General features: G+C 44.7%; 1 protein-coding gene across 1 annotated transcript in view; it reads right to left on the bottom strand.

Annotated features, from left to right (window-relative positions):
- Nucleotides 1-5694: 5694 nt before the first annotated feature.
- The window catches only part of apba1a (amyloid beta (A4) precursor protein-binding, family A, member 1a), a 30700-nt gene continuing 9752 nt past the window's right edge, over nt 5695-26642 (bottom strand). The window contains exons 2-13 of the mRNA XM_056418358.1: nt 22331-22394; nt 18049-19614; nt 15694-15795; nt 15553-15592; nt 14027-14172; nt 11370-11402; nt 8807-8893; nt 8381-8569; nt 6410-6589; nt 6082-6300; nt 5863-5982; nt 5695-5742 (exon numbers count right to left, since the gene is read on the bottom strand). Coding sequence (XP_056274333.1) covers nt 5695-5742; nt 5863-5982; nt 6082-6300; nt 6410-6589; nt 8381-8569; nt 8807-8893; nt 11370-11402; nt 14027-14172; nt 15553-15592; nt 15694-15795; nt 18049-19569 — 2685 coding nt within the window. The 5' untranslated portion in view covers nt 19570-19614; nt 22331-22394. The remainder of the gene's footprint in view (nt 5743-5862; nt 5983-6081; nt 6301-6409; nt 6590-8380; nt 8570-8806; nt 8894-11369; nt 11403-14026; nt 14173-15552; nt 15593-15693; nt 15796-18048; nt 19615-22330; nt 22395-26642) is intronic.

The raw sequence follows: 26642 nt of genomic DNA, 5'->3' as shown, positions 1-26642 counted from the left end.
TGCGTGTATACACATACAGTATATATATATATATATATATATACACACATGTATGTATACATATATATATACACATGTATACATATATGCACACATATATGTATATGTATACATACAAGCATATATATATATATACAAACATATGTGTGTATATACACAAACATATTTGTGTATGTATATTTATATATGCTTGTATGTACATATATATATACAGGACTGTCTCAGAAAATTAGAATATTGTGATAAAGTTCTTTATTTTCTGTAATGCAATTAAAAAAACAAAAATGTCATGCATTCTGGATTCATTACAAATCAACTGAAATATTGCAAGCCTTTTATTCTTTTAATATTGCTGATTATGGCTTACAGCTTAAGAAAACTCTAAAATCCTATCTCATAAAATTTGAATATTTCCTCAGACCAAGTAAAAAAAAAGATTTATAACAGCAAAACAAAATCAAACATTTGAAAATGTGTTTCCAGGTGTTTCGAGTTAATTAGACGATTCAAGTGATTTGTTTAATACCCTACTAGTATACTTTTTCATGATATTCTAATATTTAGAGATAGGATATTTGAGTTTTCTTAAGCTGTAAGCCATAATCAGCAATATTAAAAGAATAAAAGGCTTGCAATATTTCAGTTGATTTGTAATGAATCCAGAATGCATGACATTTTTGTTCTTTTAATTGCATTACAGAAAATAAAGAACTTTATCACAATATTCTAATTTTCTGAGACAGTCCTGTATATACGTACACATATATTTATATATACATAAACATATATACACACATATATATACCCAGTATGTATTTATATGTATAAATATGTGTGTATAAATATTTGTGTATATGTATATATATATATATGTGTGTCTGTATTTATATATATATATGTGTGTATATATGTGTATATACACACACATACATACAATATACACACATGTATATACATATACACATATATATATAAATATATATACATACATATAAATACATATGTACACACATATGTATATACATATATACACACACACATATATATATGTATATACATATATGTATATATATATATATATACACGTCAGCTTCCTCCATTCCACATGACGACCCGTCTCGTGTCTTTCTATTGGCTGACCCAAACACACAAAACCATTAGAAGTATATACCTTTACATAGTTGTCTATATATTCTCTATATGTGTATTTTTATATATATCCAGCTGGTTTTCCTTTGAACAAGGAGTACATTGGTTGTAATCGCACGCCACGCACACAGCAACCACACGGCAGCGAGAACAGGAGCGCAAAGCACATGTTGAAAGTCCCAAAAAACATGGCCGCCGCCGCCACCTATTCCTCTGCAGCTTCAGTGTCATGAAAAGTCTGGTAGTCGCGGTAAGGCCGAGATGAGAATCACAATGAGGTCAGGCCACATGGAGTGAGCCGTGGGTTTAGAGGCGGGGTCTCGTAAAGCAACGAGACGTTCACAGGGGGGACTCGTGGGGAGGAGAGCGTGGCGCCCGCCGTTTGTCCGCGGCGGAGTCGACGGCCGATGAAGAACGGCTCCGACGCCGCGCTACATTTCAAAGGGCCGTATTCCCACGAGGTCATTGAGACATTCCTCATGCGTCTTCATTGAATTCAACCAATAAGCTCACAGGCTTCACACTACGGGGGAGGAGCTTACGAAACACTTATTTCAATCAGAAAAACACATTTTCCAATATTATTTTTTAAATAGTTGTACACATCTTCGGGCTAAGTTATTTAATCCCTCCAAAGGTACTGTGATTATCAGAACCCGCGCCACATGACCGCTCTGAGCCGATGACAACCAGCCGGTTGAAGATGTGCCACCAAAAGAAGAACATTGAACAACGTGATTCACATTCAGTCTTCTCCAAAGAAGACGAGCCAGGATAACGTATGGAGGACTTAAAATGACTTAAGTATAAATACATAAATAAATGCATGACTAAATACAAGAATAAATAAATAAATGCTTAAATAAATGTATAAATAAATACAGGAATAAATAAATGCTTAAATAAATGTATAAATAAATACGTGTGGACACATAAATAGAGAAATAAATAAATGAAGAAATACAGAAATGTAGAAATATATTTATTTAATGATGTCCTGTTGATTTATTACTTACATTTATTCATGCATTTATTTATTTATACATTTATTTATTTATTCCTATATTTATTCATGCATTTATTTATTTATTCATTTATACTTAAGTCATTTTGAGTCCTCCATACTCTGCCTCTGAGTGTCGGTTCGTCTCCGAGAGGAGAGCCAGAGAGAAGAACATTCTTGTGATATTTTTTTTTTTTAAGTGATCGGAATGTTTTTTCTGAAGAAAAAAATATAAGGAACTTAAAAACAGAAAAAAATATTTTTTGTTGTATCTTTTTTTTTTTTATCAGGATCTTTTTTCACCCAGCACAACAAAATACAATAAATAAAAAGTAATATTTCTTCCCCACTTGCCTCTCAGGGCCTCTGAGACGTCTGATGAGAACTTTTACGAAGAGGAAGTAATCAAGAATATCCACGACGTTTCGTCCGTGTTTTATCCCGTTAACGTTGTCCAACACTTCCTTTCCAGGTCGTTCTCTTTTTTTGAGGCAGCCATTGATTTCCACTGAGATCGTCTCAGAACCGGCTCGTAGAACCGTGAGATCGGTCGTGTGAGGGATGATGCTCGAACACACATTGGAAGTTTTTGCAAGCCGATTCAGCAGAAAACGGAGAAAAACAATGTTCATTTTTGGAAAGCGGTCGCGCAGAGAATACGTTTTCCTTCGTAGCCAATGGGATTAAATCATGTGACTCCAGGGCAGTCGTTTCATAGGACAGCCACAGTGTCATTGTTTATTTAGTGTTATTATAAGCACCATTCAAATGGGATTTTGTGTATGAATACTCAATACAAATATTATTATTATATGATTTAATTCATACGTGAGATCATATTTGAGAGGTTGATGAATGGCTTCACCGAGTCAGGCCTCAGCTTCAGCTTCATGTCCGAGTCCTCGGGAAACAGAAACGTTTATATTTCACATCCAAACTTTTCCTTCCAGCTCGAGAATCTGAACGACGTCGTCAGTCGAAGGTTGGAATAGATTTGCGCAGGCAGAGGACCAGCTACCCGGGTCCCGAGGACCCAGAGCGGCGTCTGGCGGTCTGTCTGAGGTAAACCGTTGTATAGCCTAAGCTACCGTTAGCTAATTTATTGAGATGCATTTGAGCTCCTTCGGGGAAACAGTGTACGGGCCTCGGGCTTTTATTGTGAAAGAACGGAAGGAGTGGATCTGGTTCGGAAGTTTGCTGCGTTGGTGTCGGACCACGTGGCCTGCATGTTGAAGAGCTCTGTTCCGCGCATTGTGATTGGTTGATGACTTTAAAAAAAAGAAAAAATTGTATTATGTACGCAAGTTTGGAAAAAAACGTAACCTCGTTCCAAAATAAAAGCCTCAGAAGGCTCTGGCTGAGCAGAGAGCAGTGGAAGTCAGACCGGCTGCGGACGACATGCTGGACTCGGTCCACGGAGCCCGGAAGACACGCCCACGGATCTCGGAAGCCCCGCCCACATAGCCCCGCCCACGGAGCGCCAGGGGGAAAGAAACAAACGTAATGGAAACACAACGACGACCGGCAGAAATGTGAAGTGCGGAAAAAAATAACGTACATTAAAAAAAAAAAACTGCTGCGTCAGCTCCTCGACAATGAACGTGGAAATGTAAGTGTGTGTGTGTGTGTGTGTGTGTGTGTGTGTGTGATGATAGGTGATGACCTCAGGGCAGGTCCGCCATCGGGGTCCCGGTCATGAAGGTCCGTCTTAGGGTCCGAAACACAAACAACGGAGAGACGCTGAAGGACGCCGCGTCATGTGACCTCCACCGGCTGAACAGGAAGCCAGAGGAAGAGACACAAACCTTTCATGACAACGCACGGAGAGTTTGGGTGAAGAGGAGGCGGAGCAACAGAAGGAGGGGAGGGGGGGGCTCGGTCTCGTTAGATGTAGACGGGCTGCTCCTGGGCGGTGAGCAGGCGGTACATGGCCGCCGGCATCGTCTTCATGTGGATCTGAGGGACCAAAGCATTCGAGTCGTGGAGTTATTGAATATGAAATAACGTTTGGAGATGGAATGGTCATCGTCAACCCAGACATCCCATTGGACACAGCAGCCGTCACTATGGTAACGACCGGCGTAGAGGATGACTGAGTATGTGAGACTTGATGATGGGACCACCTCATCCACAGTAACTCGATACAGATGAATCCTAACCAGGCGCATCAATAATTAATGTTGACACTTTGGTAATTGACCACGACATGTTTTCATAATAAAAAATAATAAAAAATAATAAAAAATTGTGGATGCTATTGACGGTAGCGTGGATATTTAAAAACAAGGCGGGTTTGTGTAGGATGTCCGGAGACGGCCGCAGTGACGATTCGCTCTGACCAATCAGTGGTCGGTAACGTTTTAACCTTGTTTAGATGCATTAAGAAAAAACTAAATTAACCCTGATATTTGACAACAAATGAAAAAACCAACATGTGTTAAAAACAGCTATATATAAATATCCATCTATAAATATCTATATAAATATATATGAATATATATATATACATGTATATAAATATGCATATATAAATAAATAAACATGTATAAATATATATATATATACATATATGTATAAATAAATATACATATAAAAATGTATAAATAAATATATATAATATATATATATAAATATACATATATTAATATATATAAATATATATAAAGAAATATACATATATAAATATATGTATAAATATGTATCAATATATATATAAATATATTGTTTTAAAGAAGGTTCAGTCCTTTCCTAAAATACTGTTTTTTATCAAATGTTACTCAAACAGGTGGAAATAGTGCATGGCTACTTTGCAAGTATTGATATATATCAATAATATATATGGACCACTAGGATGTTTTGGATGACCTGTATTCGTATGAATCTGCATATTTGTTTGAATTACAGAAAATAAAGAACTTTATCACAATATTCTAATGCAGTCCTGAGACAATCCTATATATATAAATATCCATCTATAAATATATATATAAATATATATACGTATAAATAAATATGCGTATAAATAAATATACATATATGAATATATATATATATACATGTATATAAATATGCATATATATAAATAAACATGTATAAATATATATATATACAAATACATATATGTATAAATAAATATACATATAAAAATGTATAAATAAATATACATATATTAATATATATATATAAATATATAAAGAAATATACATATATAAATATATGTATCAATATATATATAAATATATTGTTTTAAAGAAGGTTCAGTCCTTTCCTAAAATACTGTTTTTTATCAAATGTTACTCAAACAGGTGGAAATAGTGCATGGCTACTTTCCAAGTATTGATATATATCAATAATATATATGGACCACTAGGATGTTTTGGATGACCTGTATTCGTATGAATACGTGTCTCACCTCTCCCACGGCGTTGGACAGGATGTGGACGATCTTCTCGTGGGGCGTGGCCACCACGCTCTGGCTGTTGATCTCGATGATCATGATGCGTGGCCACGGACCGCCCCGCTCGCGTGCCCCCAGCATAAGGCTACGACCCGCCCCGCTCGGCGATGCCCCCGCGCATAAGGCTACAGATCTGTTGAATGGGATCGGATCGTTTTAAAGAAGACAAATCAAAATTTCACTGAATTAAATTACCCAAGAAGTGCATTAAAAAAAAACCAAGAAAAAGCAGGATCGCAGTGCTACTACCCACAATGCCATTCTGGACGCTGAAGCCCAGCTGGTAGCGCAGGTCAGGCCGCCTGATGAGGACAGTGGTGACTGGGGGGCATCGGACAATGTTGAGCTTGATCCCGGACTGGTTCTTCAGACCCTGGAGGGAAGCAGATTCATGCATCAGAGCGATGTCTGCAAGATGCTCTCAGAGTGTCTTCATTCATGATGGAGGTGCGTTATTAAAAATGATGCGTACCCCTACCTTGATGATGCTCTGGCAGGTGGACAGTGGCAGTCCCACCAGACTGGTCCCATTAATGGACATGATCTGGTCTCCTATGTTCAGTTTGCCGGACCTCTCCGCCGGCCCGGCGTGCATCATGTTCGCGATGATGACGGTGGGCAGGATGGAGCCCCACCCACTCTCCACGATGACCACGCCCAGAATCTCCCCCTTAGCTTTCTCGATGAACACCTGAGGGCAGAAATAACATTCTAAAAAGGTACAACAAATCACCGCCGGAGGCACAAACGTACAAGCGTGTTGAATGATTGGCGCCCCCCCCCCCCCCCCCCCCGCTCACGTCTTTGCAGTTTTCGGACTTGGAGAAGTGGACGAGGTCGTCGTTGTACATGTCCTGAGTGTTGAGCAGGTCACTGAACTCCTTCTGGCTCAGGTCCTCGGGGTTAATGCCGTTGGCCCGGAGGAATTCCTGATAGGCCACGCTGAAGGCCTGCCCGATGGACTGGGCAATCAACTGGGCCTAGAGGACAGCACGGGCCAACTTGTAATCATTTTATATATATATAAATATATATATAATATAAATATAATATATAGTAATATATCAATATAATATATATACACATAATATAATATATATATACATATTATATAATATATATACATTTAAATAAATATAATATATATAATATATTTCTATATATATATTTCTATATATATAATATATATCAATATATGTATTATATATATAATAAATAATATATATATATATATTAGGGCTGTCAATCGATTTAAAAAAATTAACTAATTAATCGCACATTTTGAAATTGCGATTAATTAATCGCGATTAAAAGTTTGTTCCTTCTTTTTAAAGACAAAACTTCACACAGAGCTGTGTTTTCAAAGAGGCTCCTACCTATAAAGTGCCAGCGAGGTATTTAATATCGTGGATGATAAATTGTTTCTTCAGTGAAACATCAGATTAGTAAAAAAAAGTATATTGAGACCCCATTGGTCCTGTCATCTTTAACACTGAACAGCAGCAGAACCAGTGGCCTTGGTAACTGACTGACATTCACATATGTCACGTTCACCCTCTGGAGGCTGGGCTCATTTTATACATTTTACAAAATAAATTAAATTCACCGTTTAAAGTCTTTTGCATGTGACACACCCCCACGTGTTATACATCAAACATTCCAGAACAATCTCAGCTCTGAAATGAAACTCATTGTCCTCGCGCCGTGTTCTCTGGTTCTCTGACTGACAGGCTGCTAAATGAGCCTTACCTGTGAGGTGGGAGGTCCTTTGTGATTTACTGAGTGGTCATTGGTTGTTTTTTTCCCAAAATGTTGACAGACAAACGGATTGACCAATCACGTTGAAGGTTTCGTGTGTCGCGTTCTTTCGGCGCCGCGTCACCCGACACGTCGCCCCTTCGTTCCTCTGTGTATCAGAGGGGGAGACGGAGGAAGGAGGCGCAGGAGGAAACCCGACTGATTCATCCACGAGTTAAACTGATTTCTGCTCCTTATTTTCGCGGAGAAATAATTGTTTTAAAAACGGAAACAGTGTCAAACCGTACTGCCACGGTTAAAATATAAAAAAATTGCGTTAAAATATTTTAGTGCGTTAACGCGGCCAAATTAATCGCATAGATTAACGCGTTAACGCTGACAGCCCGAATATATATATATTATATATATATATACAGGACTGTCTCAGAAAATTAGAATATTGTGATAAAGTTCTTTATTTTCTGTAATGCAATTAAAAAAACAAAAATGTCATGCATTCTGGATTCATTACAAATCAACTGAAATATTGCAAGCCTTTTATTCTTTTAATATTGCTGATTATGGCTTACAGCTTAAGAAAACTCTAAAATCCTATCTCATAACATTTTAATATTTCCTCAGACCAAGTAAAAAAAAAGATTTATAACAGCTGAGTGTTTGTCAAGGCTCAGGAAACCCTTGCAGGTGTTTCGAGTTAATTAGACAATTCAAGTGATTTGTTTAATACCCTACTAGTATACTTTTTCATGATATTCTAATATTTAGAGATAGGATATTTGAGTTTTCTTAAGCTGTAAGCCATAATCAGCAATATTAAAAGAATAAAAGGCTTGCAATATTTCAGTTGATTTGTAATGAATCCAGAATGCATGACATTTTTGTTTATTTAATTGCATTACAGAAAATAAAGAACTTCATCACAATATTCTAATTTTCTGAGACAGTCCTGTATATATATACATATATATATATATATACGTTGTAAGAGCAAAGGCCCTGTGTGACTGACTCACGTCCTCAGACTCAAACACGTGGCATATCATCTTGTACTGCCGCTTGCTCTCTTGACCCTGAGACTCCGAGGCCTCCTCGCTCTCCGGAGAGTCGGGCCGGGCCATCCGGCGCCGGGCCATCAGGACCACGATGTTGCCGATGTCGGCGATGTAGGAGATCGTCCGCAAAGGGTGGTCCATCATGGTGTCCTGGGAGGGAGAGACGCCATGACGGTCATTATGTCATCCTCATGTGGGGGCGAGTGACTGAGTGGTTAAAGCTATACTCGACACATTCATAATTCCCTTAGTGATCTTGCATGGAGAATTAAGTCCAAATAAAAGGAGGAGGATGTCTCCCTCTGATACAGAACGGGAAGAAGCGGTTTCAACACGTTATGCAACAATGTCCTAAAAACACGAAACGATGATCAGACTGTTGAGTACCTGGGAGTCAGCGTTCAGAACTTTGATTCTCTTGGTGGAGATGAAGAGATCCACCTCCGTCATGGGCTGAGGCTCTCCCTCAGGGGCCTACACACACACACACACACACACAGAGAGACACACACACACACACACACAGAGACCCATGCACACACACACAGAGAGAGAGACACACACAGAGACACACACACGCACACAGAGACACACAGAGACACACACACACACACAGAGACACACACACACACACAGAGACACACACACACAGACACACACACAGAGACACACAGACACACACACAGAAACCCACGCACACACACACAGAGAGAGAGACACACACAGAGACACACACACACACAGAGACACAGAGACACACACACACAGAGACACACACACACACAGAGAGACACACACAGAGACACACACACACAGAGACACACAGAGACACACACACACACACACACACACACACAGAGACACACACACACACAGAGACACACACACAGAGACACACACAGACACACACACAGACACACACACACACACAGAGACACACACACACACACACACACACACACAGAGACACACACACACAGAGACACACACACACACACACACACACACACAGAGAGACACACACACACAGAGACACACACACACAGAGACACACACAGAGAGACACACACACACAGAGACACACAGACACACACACACACACACAGACACACACACAGAGAGACACACACACAGAGACACACACACACAGAGACACACACACACACACACAGAGACACACACACACAGAGACACACACACAGAGAGACACACACACAGAGACACACAGAGACACAAACACACACACACACACAGAGACACACACACAGAGAGACACACACACACAGAGACACACACAGAGACACACACACACACACAGAGACACACACACACACAGAGACACACACACACACAGAGACACACACACACACAGAGAGAGACACACACACAGAGACACACACACAGAGACACACACACACAGAGACACACACACAGAGACACACACACACACACAGAGACACACACACACACACAGAGACACACACACACACAGAGACACACACACACACAGAGACACACACACACAGAGACACACACACACACACACACAGAGACACACACACAGAGACACACACACACACACACACACACACACACACACACACACACAGAGACACACACACACACAGAGACACACACACAGAGACACACACAGAGACACACACACAGAGACACACACACAGAGAGACACACACACAGAGACACACAGAGACACACACACACACACACACACAGAGACACACAGAGAGACACACACACAGAGACACACACACAGAGACACACACACACAGAGACACACACAGAGAGACACACACACACAGAGACACACACACACACACACACAGAGACACACACACACACACACACATAGAGACACACACACAGGACCAGAGCACAGGGGAAACGGTCGAGACGTTAATTACACTTTTCTGATTCATGATTTAATCATGAATTCTATTTCCGCCCCGTGAGCCAGAACATATATTGGCGTTGTGTATTTCTGGAAACCACAGGCGGTGTGTGTCCGGGTGTTGGACGGGTCACACACACACACACACACACACACACACACACACACACACACACACACACACACACACACACACACACACACACACAGGACGTTCACTCAGCAGGCCGCTGTTTGCTTCCCCTGAAGCTCTGTGATCGTCTCTGTGGTCTGGCGCCATGCCAGCATGTGTTCTGGGGCAATTTAACATGATTCAGTTTTCAATTGACAATCCAGTTGCTGCTGTAATTGAGCATCACAAGAGGGGGGGGGGGGTGTATGTTAACATAGTTTACATAACAACATGTTAACATAGTTTACATAACAACATGTTAACATAGTTTACATAACAACATGTTAACATAGTTTACATAACAACACCAAACTGCACGACGAGCACGTTCAACAAGTTTGTTAAAGACGTACAAATAAAACTACAGCGTTCCAAATGATGTCTGATTATGAAAGAGACATGGTGTGTGTGTGTGTGGGGGGGGGGGGGGGCAGAGGAGGACACAGGATACGTGGAAAAGATTCAGGGAAATGACAAACTGTCAGTCAGAATGGTGCTGGAGAGGACAGAGGACACAGAGGACACATAGAGGACACACAGAGGACACAGAGGAGAGGATACAGAGGACACAGAGGAGACATAGAGGACACAGAGGACACACAGAGGACACATAGAGGACATAGAGGACACAGAAGAGAGGACACAGGACACATAGAGGACACAGAGGACACATAGAGGACACATAGAGGACACATAGAGGACACAGATGACACATAGAGGACACAGATGACACATAGAGGACACATAGAGGACACATAGAGGACACAGAGGAGAGGACACAGAGGACATGGAGGACGGTGAAACACACACAAGACAGACAGCCAATCAGAGGACAGAGAGGCCCTTGCTGGGAGACGGAGGTACTGCACCTTCTTCCTGTCCTGGGCTAATTTCTGGGCCGTCTGCCAGCATGGAATAAAGCAGACAGGAGAGTCATGGTTAGAGCACAGCAGAGACGGGGGGTTATGTCCTCTGTGTGTTCTGGTGAGTCATGGTTAGAGCACAGCAGAGACGGGGGGGGGGGGTTATGTCCTCTGTGTCTTATGGTGAGTCATGGTTAGAGCACAGCAGAGACGGGGGGGGGGGTTATGTCCTCTGTGTCTGATGGAGTCATGGTTAGAGCACAGCAGAGACGGGGGTTATGTCCTCTGTGTCTTATGGTGAGTCATGGTTAGAGCACAGCAGAGACGGGGGGGGGGGTTATGTCCTCTGTGTGTTCTGGTGAGTCATGGTTAGAGCACAGCAGAGACGGGGGGGGGGGGTTATGTCCTCTGTGTCTTATGGTGAGTCATGGTTAGAGCACAGCAGAGACGGGGGGGGGGGTTATGTCCTCTGTGTCTGATGGAGTCATGGTTAGAGCACAGCAGAGACGGGGGGGGGGGGAGTTATGTCCTCTGTGTGTTCTGACGAGCAGCGGGAGCTCATCCAGATCGGATCCCAGGCCACGCTCTGTTTCTGACACACACGATGTTGTGCTTCCCTCTTCTCCAAACCATCACGCCGTATGAAACAAAGACAAAACGTATTGCGATGTCACTGAAGGGGGGGGGAAGCGATTCAAGATTAAAGTTGTGAGAAAAAAGAAGAAATACATTTTGCCACAAAAAGAGACAAAACGTGAAAACAGAGTTCAAACTGAACTTGATTGATAGACGTGTCATCGATGACGTCGTTCAGATAACCTGACAGCCATAATATAAACGATCAAAAACTAATTAAAAAAACAATTATATTAGACTATTCGACGTCCTTTTTTCGAGGCCCTGCTGTCGTCGTGGTGATAATCACGATGAGATTTGAACCATTTATCAGTTTTTTCGTCATATTTCTGCAGACCTGCTCAACACGTAAGATATTAAGGCGATAAACGTAAAGCCGTCACATTAAAAGCTCTTCATTTAGAGTCGGAGCGTTTCTCGTGGTTCAAACCCCTCAAACCACGCTGCGTCCACAGAGACGAGCCGATTGGCCGCAGGTCGTCGGCTCGCCCCCTTAGACCCCCCCCCCCAACACCCATCTGTCAGCGGCCATTCTCTGGTCGGGGCCTTCGGACCAGGCGTGTGCGTCGGCCTTCCTCTCCCAGCAGGAGTCTCTGTTGCACAGACCGAGGGGTCCGAGTCTCGCCGGGTCCGAGCAGAACCGCGTCGGCCCGTCTGCCGTCTCAAGAGTGAAAAGATTCAGGCGCTCGCGGAGACGCGGGCGGACCAGCGGCCCGGTCGCTGGACGTCTCAGGGAGGAATCGTGTTAGAACATCATTTTAAGGAATACAGTATTTTTGAGAATGGAGTGTGAGAGCTGAAGATGGATTACGACATAGAAATGTGCAGCTCAGCTTCTACCCATCAATCCAAAGTATTGGGCATCCAAACTACAGCAACATGTGCTGGTCTTTATGTTTATAGCATGATATAGGTAAAGATACGATGCCACAATAAACAAATATCATATATATGACATTCATCAACAACATAATAGACTGTAAGTACATTTAACAAAAGTGTATATAAACAAATGTAGGGTGTGAAGTAACTGTTTCAAATAAATAGGCCGTACCACAATACATAATATGATCATATAGAATAAAACAGATGCAAAATATGTTGTAAGGTTAATGTTTTACAGTCAGGTTTAAATTATTCAACAAAATGTATCTCTTGACATTTTACAGCTTAACCATCAATGGTTTTAAACACCACCCCCTCCAAAGCATTCCTTAGTTAACTCATGACTCGTGGAAACGGATGAAAGAATACTGCCATGACCGTTACCATGGAAACGCAGCTCTCAGTTTAGTGTTCGGCTGGACACGGTGCAAATCCCTCGGCTCCCTGTTGCCTTCATTATGACGTGCATGATGAAGGCAACAATATATATTTGTATATAAATAAATAAAATATATATAAAATATATATTTATTTTTATATATATATATACAAATTATATATTTATTTGTATATATATATATAAATATATATACACAATATATATTTATTTGTATATATATATATATTTATTTGTGTATATATATATACAAAATATATATTTATTTGTATATATATATATTTATTTGTGTATATATATATATACAAAATATATATTTAGTTGTATATATATATATATACACAATATATATTTATTTGTATATATATATTTGTATATATATATATATATAAATAAATATATATATATATGAGGAGTCGCCCCCTGGCGGTCAGTAGAGAGAATGCTAGTTTTAACACATGAAGTGTTGCTGGAGTTTGCTCCTGTTATCAAGTTATTAACAAATAGTCAAATATCTGCTGATAATCTAGAAGCTGAAAGACATTAAATGTATTACAAAATTAACGTTATCATTATGTCAAATAACAATACTTTAAATAATAAGTAAGGTGGGAAATAGGGACTTATTTTCCTAAAAATAATATATATTTTTAAAAACAAAGAATATAAAACATCTACGAGATAAAGTATGATGAATACATCAGGCGTCGTTGACTATGCTGGTAGCACACGGTCAGGGCTTCACCTTGATGCGGTTGACGGCCTCCTGCGCCTGCATCATGCGGATGTTCTTGGACGGAGTTTTATCCGACAGCAGCTGGGTGGAGCCCAGGTAGTTGGCTGCGAAGATGATCCCATCGATCAGGTCCTCCGGGTCACATGGTCCGGGGACTGGAGGGGGGGGGGACGGTTCAGTCTCACTACCTGACACAATGGTTCCCCTCCAAGTTTGAAGAAGAAGAAAAAGAAGAAAAAAGACAAAGAAGAAGAAGAAAAGAAGAAAACAAAGAAAAAGAAGAAGAAAGAGAAAAGGAAGAAGACGAAGAAGAAGAAAAGGAAGACAAAGAAGAAAAAGAAAAAGAAGAAGAAAGAGAAAAGGAAGAAGACGAAGAAGAAGAAAAGGAAGACAAAGAAGAAGAAGAAGAAGAAGAAGAAGAGGAGGAGGGCTGCTACTCAGTTTATGAACAGATATTAATCTCTAGACGTCTCCAGTTGTTTACTTAGAATCAGACAATATATTTTTGTAACACAGGTTTTGTGAAATGGCTTCATGTGTAAATATGCTAATGCGATAGCGAACGTCATGGCAGCGTTTGGTGGAATCAGGGGACACGTTTCTGCCCTTAAAGGATGTCATGAGAGAGCGTCACCATGGAAACGTGTGTCTAAAAAGGAGAGGTGTGACGGAGCCGGCTGTTTCCTCAAAGACAAAGATGGCTGGAGAGGAGCAGAGGAGCAGAGGAGCAGAGGAGCAGAGGAGCGTGTTCCTGGACATCAGCTGGAGCCAGAGCACCGTGGGGGGCCTCTGAGGGAGGGGGGGTGTGAGGGTGTGTGTGTGTGTGTGTGTGTGTGTGGTTCATGATTGAAAGCACTGCTGTTCATGCGAGTAGTGAAACTGGAATCTCTCTTTCTATCTCTCTCTCTCCTCTCTCTCCCTCCCCTCTCTCCTCTCTCTCTCTCTCTATCCTCTCTCTCCCTCTCTCTCTCTCTCCCTCTCTCTCTCTCTCTCCCCCTCTCTCTCCTTTTCCCTCCCTCTCCTCTGCCCTTCCCCTCCTCTCCCTCTCTCCTCTCTCCTCTCTCTCCATCGACTACCTGGAGGCTTGACATTTAGGAGATGCTGACACAGCATTTCCAGCCGGCATAGATCAACAGAGCAGTTCAATAATCTGATAATCTAATAATCTAATAATCTGTGCTTTACCTTCAGTCCACTAAACATCTTCAAGAGTAAAACAGCTAGTTTGGGCTATTTTAAGTCTTATTTTAATGACGGGTTAAACCATTAATGCCTCATATTTAAACACGACTTTCCAGGAAGTAATCCAATAATTAATGTCTTAATGTCCGTAATCAACTGGTGAAGTTTCACCACAATATTTATTGTGAATTTTCTTTCGCCCCGATCCACCTGTTGAGTCACCACACGACTCTGGTTGCACCTGATGACGGACACTGAGAGGTTAGCAGTGTGTGTGTGTGTGTGTGTGTGTGTCACGGTCCCTGGCAGCCATCTTGTCTAAGAGGCGGCTTGATGCTCTCTGATGCACTCACCTTCTACGTATGTGGGGAAGGACGCGAGGCTTCTCCTGGTCTGAGAGAGAGAGAGAGGGAGAGGGATTTCTTCCAGGCATCTCTTCAACTGGATGTGAATGGGACTCGACTCTGTCATGCCGGGTGGAGGAACACACTCACCTCTTTGCTGGAGGGGGGGGTCTTGAAGCTGTCGTCCTGCAGCAGGCGTCTGCTGGACGCCTCTGCTCCCGGAGGGGAGGGCGAGCCCGATGAGCCGGGGGACTGCGGGGAGGAGAACACGCAGCGGTGAAAACATGCTTCCTACAGGTATCGTCCAAGGCGGGGCAAATTTTTTTTTTTTGCGTGAGTAGATCTCATCAAAATCGACGAGTGAAATATTGTCAAACCCTTCTGCTGTGAGCGCAGATTTCGCGTGGATATATTGTATCAAAGGACTCCAACTCTGAAGGTTACTGACTTCTGGTTTGAGTTTCGCACGTTTTTTTTTTTTTTCAGCGAGCGCCCGAGAAACCAGGCGGGAGAACGATCCGGTCTCGAGGTTCTTTAACGGTGACGCCAAACACAGAGGGAGGTGTGAAGAGACGCCTTTCTCCCGGATAACGCGGAGGAGAGCGCCAGCGACGCATCTCGGGGGCTCGGGAGGCGTCGGCCGGCGATATTACGAAGGCCGGCCCCCCGCGGGGCGGAGGGGCGGGGCGTCGTCAGAACAGAACCGCGGGCGCCGGCTCAGGTCGCCTCCGGGCCGTCCGTCCCCTCCGGCGTCATCGTTGTGCTTTTATTATTGCGACATCACTCTCTTTGATGTTTGAAGATGTTTTCTAATGTGGATTCTTTTCTAATTGTATTTATAAACTCTTGATGGAAGCCAGCGGATCTTTGAGGATCCGGTTTGACCAGGAGGATCCGGTTTCATCCGCCACATGCTTTATTCACCCGTGTGGAGACGAGTCTCTCGGGGAATTGTTCCCTGTCACATTTTTGTAGGAAACTTTACTAAAGAAATATAAATGTTCTTACATCTTAATCTTGAAATATGGAAGGCGTGACCTTCTGGTAGAGGTCATTTGGTATAAATCATAAACCTTCTGGTTTATGTCCTTTACTGAAGCGCAGTAAATATTTAAAGGTACATTTTATACCACGGTTTACTTCTTAATCCTCAATTTTAGTTACACTTCAGATTAAGATTAGACAAATAAAAAGTGTTGCGTTGTTAGAGAGTCAGCTTCCCAACTGTATAAGTTTATTTGTATACATTTACTAAGAAAAGATTTCGGACATAGTTCTATATTTGAGTGAACTAAAGGATCTGAATAGTTCTCATTATCGCAGGATGACGGGGCTCAACATATATAATAATAATAATAATAATACATTACATTTCTATAGCGCTTTTCAAAATACTCAAAGACGCTTAATTAATTAATAATAAATTAATAAATAATATTATTATAATATTATAAAGGCATTTCTATCAGCCGTGGGAGAAGAAACCAAAGACAATTATCTGGAAACCCGTGAGAGGAATACTGAGGTCATGATCTCCGTATCCTCCGTTGAGATAAGCTTCAAATGAGAAGTTCGGCCCTCCTGCGTCACGGCAACGCTCCACCCGCAAACATCACCCCAAAAACCACCGCCGACTCCTCCGCCCGTCCCCACCTCCTCTCCATCCCGCTGCTCGGTGGGCTGCTCCCGCTTGGCTTGGTCCTCCTCCAGCTTCTCTAACTGATACATCCAGAAGTTCTCCATGTATTTCCAGGCGAGAGCACAAACGCTTCGGGGCTGCAGCGACCAGCGAGGAGTCGGGACGGAGTGGCGTCGAGGGGCGGCGAGCGGGTGACGACGCGACGGAGCGGCGGTCAGCTGCTCGGGTGACGAGGTCAGGTGACAGGGTGGAGGCGGCGGGTCGACGCCTCGGCACCTCGGGGCGCCCTCTCTATCGACGTCGGGCGACGCGTCTTTATCGGTGAGATGAATTGAGACTTTATGTTGAGGACGCGCTCCTCACACGGGGGGCTTCACAGCAGGATTATGATATAAAACAGGAAAACAGCCGACGTCGTCCCGCCATCGGATACTCGGTGAATTATTTAACTAGTCTTGCCCTTTACCTGTTTTTTTCTTTTTTCTCTCTCACTGAATAAATCATCGGGAGAAGAGGGGAGACAACGGGAGGGGGAGAATAACAAATGGACCAGAACAATGGCCGGGGAGCGAGAGCGTACTCTCCCAATGACTGGGCGGTTCTGCAGTGGGTCAGGGCTCTGAGGCTCTGAGGCCTTCCTGAGGGACAGCGTCAGACGCATCAGGAGGATCCAAAAGTACGAATAACTGCTTGAATGTTTGTTCCGTGTCCATCGACGCACACGGACAACGCCATAACGACATGTTGGGTTTCAGGTGCTCAAACCCCAAAAAAGGGCACCCATCGCCAAAATGATTTATCTATTGATCAGGTACATGCAGACGACAGGAGAGCAACAGACACGCAACCAGAGCCGCTCTACTCACATCGCCCCCCGGTGGCGGCTGCAGGTCGCACTCGGCAGTGGGGCTCAGGTCCTGCCTCATGACCCAGATGGGCTCCTTGGGCTCATCGGGCGTGTACGGAGATCTCACCGTTCTGGTCTTCACCTCCTCGATGGCCTCCTTGATGTCCTTGATGGCCAGGGAGATGGCGTCCCTCTTCTCTTGGCTGTTCCTCACTGCCACCACCTCCTCCGAGGGACTCGCGGCCCGCGGCCCGGCCGGCTCCGGCGGGTCGGCGGGGTCGGTTTGGGCCTCGGGCTGTCTGGGTCGGGGTCGCTCCTCGCCCGGCTGAAGCTCGTTCGCTTCGTCTATGACGTCCTCCGGAGGATGTTGGAGACTCTGAGAGCTCAGGCTTTCCTTGACCTCGGCCACGATGCCGTCGATGTCCTCCTCCGGGTCGCAGCTGTCGGCGCGCGGGTACGGGGCGAACTCGGCCTCCTTCTCCGGGCTGTCGGACTCTCCGTCCGAGCGCTCGTCGTAGTGGCGCAGGCGGGAGCCCACCGCTTCCTGCTGCTGGTAGTCCCCGCCTCCCTCCCGCCCTTCCAGCAGCCGGAAGCCGGCGCGCCTCTGTCGGAGCGCCTCCGCGTCCTCGGCCCCGTCGGCAGCAGAGGGAACCGGTGCGGGAGCGTTGCGGATCTCCTCGTAGACGTGCTCGGAGAGGGAGTAAATGTCATAAGGCTCGGCGTAGGCGCCGTCTAAACTCTCCAAGCCCTGACCGGCGGAGCCGTCGGCCCGGCCTCCGGAGCGGCGGAGGGGCTCGGCGGAGACGTAGTTGGAGGAGCCGGTGTTCGGCACCTCCTCTGCCCCGTCCCGTCTCCCCCGGGGGGTTTGGATCTCAGGGTGGGGTTCGCTCCGCGGCGCCTCAGGAGGGTAGTCCGGATGCAGGTGGAGGTGTTGCTGTTCGGCCTCGGCGCTCTCGGCGTATCCCTCCGCCTCCGGCCGCAGCTGGACTCCGTAGTTCCCCGTCTCGTCTTCCGCTTCCTCCGGCTGCCCGTCGGGCTCCAGGTCGCCCTCGGCCCGGTCGGTGTGGGTGTGGAAGCCGCTCTCGGTGCTGGCGGAGCGGGCGAGCGCCGAGTCGTCCCGCTCCCGCTCGTCTTCATGGGCCATCTCGGCGTGGCGCTGCTTCTCCTGTTGCCGCGCCGAGTTCTCGGCTTTCTCCGCCTCCCTCTGCTGCTTCTGTCTGTGCCTCAGCTGCTGGGCTCTGACCCGGGCCTCGCCGTCCCCCTGTCGGCGGTACCGTGTCACCGCGGGTCGGGGGATGGGCTGCTGGGCCCGAGCTCCCGGTTGCAGCTCGGCGTCTCCCTCCTCCTGCGGCCGGCGCTGCTGGGGCACCCTCGCTCGGCCGCCGGCGCTTTCTCCAGCCGGCGCTTCGACGCGTCGGTAGCGCTTCTCCTGGTTGCTGTGGTTACGGGACCGGCTGCCGTGGTTGCTGTGGCGGTGGCGAGGAGGGGCGTCGGCCTCCTCCGTGACCTCCTGGCCGAGCTCCATCTCCTGGGGGTTCATGGCTGTCCGGTACGGTCGGTCGAGTCGTGGGCTGCTGGCAAGAGACTGAAAGGGACGGAGAGAGAGAGGGAGAGGAAACAGAATGAGTTTGATAGAAGTGAAACGCAATAGAGGGCCACAAACATTATGCATGAATTCTAATTATAATATTCATAAATTATTCAAATTGTCAATATTTGTGTTTTGGAAATATGGAATACACCCAGTGATATTTGGAAAATAGCATATCTGAACAAAAATATATGCACTTCTTGGGACCGAATCGTTCTGGCCCAGAAGAGGCGGGTCTAAGAATCAGTTGAGCCTATTACTGATCAAAGATGTAAATGAGTGATGTATAATTTAGCCAATCAGCGTCCTAGAATAGATTCAGCTTTGGGCCAAAGTCATCGAGCCCAAAAGCTGTTCACGACCCAAATGTAGTGTTCTGTGGCTCTCACAAGAAATAACAATAACCCTGGGATTAATGGGATTCGAGGCAAGAACGTTTCATGTAGAACTAAAAATGACGGCAAGAAGGAGACTTTGAAATGTCCGGAGCTTCATCACCAAGGAAGACGAAAAGGCTAAACGCCTCGAAGCCCGGGCGAAGAACTCGAGCTCTATCGAGAAGAAACGGATTTGTTGATTATCTGGGAAAACAGATCCCTCCGTTCCACTCAACACAAGGATCAGAGCCACATAACGAGGAGGCGACCCTGTGGATCGCCGCAAACTCAAACACCGACTTGAAACGGAGATCAAAGGCAAAAGAGACGAGCAAAAGGTACATTCATACATTTTGACATTCATAGATGTTGTATAGCAGCAGTGGGCGGCTGTGAAGCGCCCAGGGAGCAACCTGGGGTTCAGCGTCTCCTTCAAGGACACTTTGAAACGTGGGAGCTGGGGATCGAACCGCTGACCTTGTGGGCGGGGCCACAGCGGTGCAGTGGTACCTTTGGCATAGTCCAATCGCCTTTGTCGGGTCATCTCAAACTGGATCGACATGGGGGTGATGAGTGCTGCAGGGATGACGTATTGTTATTGTCCGACCAGGAAGTCGGCATCGCACTGGCTCCCTCGACAAAAAGAAAATGGGATTTCTTTCCGTTGGATTTCGGATGATCGCAGTAAATGAACTCTGTTTCTCAGCGTGACAATCTGGACAAAATGAGCATCACTTTTTTTTGAAGAGTGAACGCAGCCGTAGAGAAAAAGGCTGAAGGACTTCACCACCGATCCAACGGCAGACGAGTGTCGGGCGTTTTGTAGTCTTAGTTAGCCACCGCCGATATGAAGGCGGGTACTAATCTCTTTTACTCGTTATAACCCCAGAACGTACTTCAGGCGTCTAACCATGACAACAAAAGAAATGGAAGGACAATAAATGCTGACTAGTTTACGAACTTATTCCTGGAGCACTCATTGGCCTAATATAAACCAGAATGTATCACACTGCAATACGTCTGACTTCATCATCACTGTCAGTCTTCTGGCTGCTCAGCACTCTGCGGGTCAGTGGTCAGCAGGTCCGTCTTTCAATCAGACGATCGGCGGTCGGATCCGATCAAACACTTGACCCTGAACGCGTCTGCGGTTTATGAGATTGTAAGTCGCTTTGGACAAAAGCGTCAGAATGTAATAAGATACCCAGCCGAGGACAAAAGGGCCGTCTTTGCATTCTCAAATTGTTCTTTTTCAAACGTCTCCTTCATTTTACCTGGTTTATTGGTCTTGACCCCCCCCCCAAAAAAAGCCGGGGCAGAAACAAAACACATCCGATATTAAGTGAGGGACTTCTTGTGGGAACAGACATGAGGACACGAGGACTCTGAAGAGAGTGTGCCGCCACAGCACCGCCGCCTGATTAAAAGGGAGGGGAGAGGCCGCCACACACGAGAGCCGAGCAGACGGAGAGGACTGGAACCGGGCGAGCAGTCTGGAGCCCCGGCAGCGCCCCCTAGAGGCGGCAGCGAGCATTACACTGGAAATCATTCCACAGGATGAGCGGAATGAACCAGTGGTGATGACGCGGTGCACAAAGCAACTACAGATCGGAAACTACAGATCGGAAACTACAGATTATAAACTACAGATCGGAAACTACAGATTATAAACTACAGATCGTTAACTACAGATTGTAAATTACATATTGTAAACTTCAGATTATAAACTACAGATGGTAAACTACAGATTATAAATTACAGATTGTAAACTACAGATTATGAACTACAGATGGTAAACTACAGATTATAAACTACAGATTGTAAACTACAGATTGTAAACTACAGATGGTAAACTACAGATTATAAACTACAGCTGGTAAACTACAGATTGTAAACTACAGATCGTAAACTACAGATTATAAACTACAGATTATAAACTACAGATTGCAAACTACAGATTGTAAAACCCTCTGAGGATCATGTGTAATTTGTGGTATTGGGCTCTATAAAATAAACTGAATTATTTAATAATCCACATTGATGATCACAACTTCTTAGTTAGTTCAAAATATTATAAGGGAAAGTGGAAACTAGGTAGCTTTATCTTCCATCAAAGAATAGTCTATTAAAAATATATATAAAACATGAAAGAATATATACAAATAGTATCACTGAAACACATGATGATAAATATTAATATTTATAATATATTACTATTTCATGAAGGGACACGTCTTTTTTTAAGGACAAATGTGTGACGTGGGGACAATAAAGTGCACGTTATATCTTATATCTTTTATTACCGTAACTACTGTAGTTTGACGGGGACTCACCAGATCAGGGGAACGCTGCACGATAGTTTTAGATTCGGAGTCGTCTTATTTTCTGAAGTCCGACCTGGAACAGAGAAGAAGAAGTGGGATTACAACCCGAGTGCCGTGTGCAGAGCAGAGCAGCGGTAACCCGCGGTAACCGCCTGTCTTTATGCTTTATGAACAGAGACTTTAATGCACCATCATCTACTCACAGCCCTTCATACCTGTGGTGAGGCATTCACAAATAGTCTTTATGCTTTGCAAGGACCACATAGTGTTAATAATTCAAAGAATTGAAATACATTATAATATTTTCATCAGACATTATAATCACAGCTGTATATTGAAAAAAATGTTTTAAAAGCCATAAATTCACATGTTGTTGTTATTCATAGATTTAATCTCATTTTGTTCACTTTACTTAAAGCACACAACGACCGTGACCAGTGGTTATAATGCATTATATATACACAATGATCCAGTGAATGACAAACAAATATGAAATATTATGAGACATTATATGTTTTTGTATGTGTTATGATTATGAAGCAGGATATGCATGTGTGCTTATAACTATGATCATACAGTGCTATAAACAGATTACGATAATTATACACGTGTATAAAGCGTTATAGACAAGTGTTACCAATCACACATTTCAGAAAAGCTCACTAACTAATAAGAGTGCAGCAATGCATTCTGGGAGCTCCGACAGACTCCTGTGCTGCATGAGATTTGTTTCTTCTGTCTTTGTTAAATGCAAATATTAACTCTGAGGACGTCCATCCCCGCGTGAGACACACACACACACACACACACACACAGACACACACACACACAGACACACACACACACACAGACACACAGACACACACACACACACACACAGACACACACAGACACACACAGACACAGTACAACTCAGGTAGTCAGAGGGACGCTGTAACCCAGATATTCCCTCTGCAGGGAGACGATAAGACAGGCAGCTGGCTTCACGTCTCTATTTACACATCAGTGTGACTGAAATAAACAACTGGATAAAAAAGGCTCCAGATTTAGAAGCACAGAAAGTGTTCCACCTTAAATATGTTAGAAATCAATGAGATACCAGAGAGACGCTGCTAGAGGCTGAGAGGCTGAGGGGGACGCTGAGGATACACTGAGCTCCTCTCTCCTTAAGGACACTTAGGATACACTGAGCTCCTCTCTCCTCTCCTCTCTCCTTATGGACGCTGAGGATACACTGAGCTCCTCTCTCCTCTCCTCTCTCCTTATGGACGTTTAGGATACACTGAGCTCCTCTCTCCTCTCCTCTCTCCTTAAGGACACTTAGGATACACTGAGCTCCTCTCTCCTCTCCTCTCTCCTTATGGACGCTTAGGATACACTGAGCTCCTCTCTCCTCTCTCCTTATGGACACTTAGGATACACTGAGCTCCTCTCTCCTCTCTCCTTATGGACGCTTAGGATACACTGAGCTCCTCTCTCCTCTCCTCTCTCCTTATGGACGCTTAGGATACACTGAGCTCCTCTCTCCTCTCCTCTCTCCTTATGGACGCTTAGGATACACTGAGCTCCTCTCTCCTCTCCTCTCTCCTTATGGACGTTTAGGATACACTGAGCTCCTCTCTCCTCTCCTCTCTCCTTATGGACGCTTAGGATACACTGAGCTCCTCTCTCCTCTCTCCTTATGGACGCTTAGGATACACTGAGCTCCTCTCTCCTCTCCTCTCTCCTTATGGACGTTTAGGATACACTGAGCACCTCTCAGGTCATAACACGGCGCTCCGTCAACATGTGCCGCTCATGACCGTTTCAGCCCCGTCTCCCGATCCTCGTTCCACTGAAGCGTCTCAGTTACGTTTTCAGGGAAATTAATTTTCTCGCAGTAAATTGAAACGAAACAAAGACACAAAACGACTAAACCGAAACCTCATGTGGAAAAACAAACTTGAACATCGACATACCGTCTGTCCAGGAGGTCGGAGGGTCACACCAGCCCGTAGAAACATTGTGCTTCATTAAAATAAACAAAAAAGAGCATAATGACAACTTGGAGCTAAACATTTGTATTTTTGTGATCTGATGGAGTGAAAGTCCCATCACAAGAAAACTGTTTGGTGAATTTGACCCAATAGTTCAGATCAAACAGACAGAATCTATAAAGAAAATATCATCTTTTCATTGGACTGACCGTCGTTCTCACATCAATTATTCATCATCACTTATCGTCTTGGAAACAGGGAGGCATGTCAACGTCCTCCCCGAGCCAACAAGTCTCCTTCACGGACCGGTCCCTGAACAGAACACATTCTAGGGACGTTCCCAGGAGGTTGGTTCTGTGTGGCCTTTACAGAATCCCCGGGGAACGTTCCCTGAAGGTCATCTCAAAGGTCACGGTCCAAACCTTTCTTACTTTCACGCTGTAAAAAACACTTCTATTTTTTTTTTATGACTTATTTGCCGTAGCAGATCGGCTCTGATTGCGAGATAACAACAACCACAACAACAACAACAACAACAGCTTGTGATATGTGCGCAGAAAAGTAATGGTTCTTAAATGGTTCCTGAAAAGGTTTTGTGGTTCTACGAAGAACCATCACCGACTGAAGAACCATTTTTTCATTTAAGGCACCTTTCTAGGTTCTTTGAAGAACCCTTTAAGGACATGGTTCTTTAAAGAACACTGGTTTGAAAGGTTCTTTGTGGAACCAGAAATGGTTCTCCTATGGCATCACTCTGAAGAACCATTTTCGGTTCCAGAGGGCACCTTCATGTTCTCAAATCGGTGTCTTGCTCAAGGACACTTTGACATGCAGACTAATAGGGAGAGCGGGCGTCGAACCGGCAACCTGGTGGTATCAGGACGACCACGGATAGGATTCACTGTTACGTTCATAACAACATATTATTATAAAATGTCACATGTTGGGTCCGTTCAGCAGAGGAGAAAGTATGACGTGAAGGCCGGAGCGCCGCGACGCTTCCTCTCGCCCTCCCTCTCCCCCCCCCCTCTCCCCCTCCCTCTCCCCCTCCCTCTCTCGGTTTTCGGAGCGCAGGCAGACGGCAGGGCTGCTGGTTGTCATGGAAACCACTGGGTAATTGCTCTCTGTGGAAGGGCAGCCGACGAGGAGGTGACCTCTCCGGGGTGCAGCGGCGGCCTCCCGCCTCCATCGCCTCGGCCGCGTGTCGTTTCCCCGGGAGAGTGGAGCTGTGGCGGCTCGCGTTGATGTTACGACGCGGCGGGATTCAACATTCTGGACCGCGGTCGCACCGCCTCGATATCTGGAGCCGTCGGGGGGGCATTTCTACATTTCTACACGAATGCAAGTAAAAAAAAAAATCCTCCTTTCTCTGGTAGTGCAGCCTGCAGAGGAGAAGAAACGCTTTCTGTTGGGAACGGCGTGAGAGGTTCACGCGGCATGGTCGACCTGCGCCGCGTGAACCCTGAAAGTCACGCGACAGAGCGGAGGTCGTCCTTCATCAAGAGGATCGGCGGTTCCATTCCCCGCTCCGCTGATCCACGCCGCCGCGTCCTCGGGCGAATCGCTTAACCCCGAGTGTCTCCGGGCGCGCTGCCGACGGCGTGCGAATGTTAGTCGCTGCTGACGGGGAGGCGGCTCCAGGCATCGGCGTACGAAGAGGTGTTCAGGAACGACGTCGTGTTAAAGCGCCTCGAGTGGTCGGAAGACGAGGAAAGACTTCTACGGTCCGTTTACCGCCGCACAATGCCAGATAGACGGCGTTGAGGATTTCTGTCTCGAGGGTGAGGGAACACGTCGGCTGCGATGGAACGAGGACAATTTAAGGGTCCATACGCTGCAAATGACGTCGCCTGCAAAACCCTCGTCTTCAGACAATACGGAATTTCTCAGAGGTTTTACAGGCCGTTCTTAAGACGCCCGTAAAAAGTGAAAAATATTTCCAACTTTTCAGCGCCAGTCAAATCAAGCAGGAGGCGGGCTTTACTACTTTACCACTGACTTCCTGTTTAAAAAAAAGTTTTGTTTAATTATTATTTGTTATATATATTTATTTGGATTTTACAAATTAACAAGACAGGACTTTAAGGATATAAAATAAAGGGAAAGGAGGAATAAAAGGGTAAAGAACAACAAAAAACTGACCAAAAAATAGATTCACAATAATTAGAAAAACCACAGCAAATATCACATATCACCAGTCTGACGTCAGTTCATCCTTAAGTATATATTATATATACATATACATATACATACACATATATATGTTCATGAGAAACGTCGAGGAAGAGGAAGATATAAAGAATAGTGCTTGAGCTTTGCAGCAGAGATGCTGTTGGGTTTTATAC

This window comes from Pseudoliparis swirei, chromosome 7 (genome assembly GCF_029220125.1).
Source record: "Pseudoliparis swirei isolate HS2019 ecotype Mariana Trench chromosome 7, NWPU_hadal_v1, whole genome shotgun sequence".
Classification (NCBI taxonomy): domain Eukaryota; kingdom Metazoa; phylum Chordata; class Actinopteri; order Perciformes; family Liparidae; genus Pseudoliparis; species Pseudoliparis swirei.
Note: the sequence above shows the minus strand (reverse complement) of the source record. Positions and strands in the feature narration are given on the sequence as shown.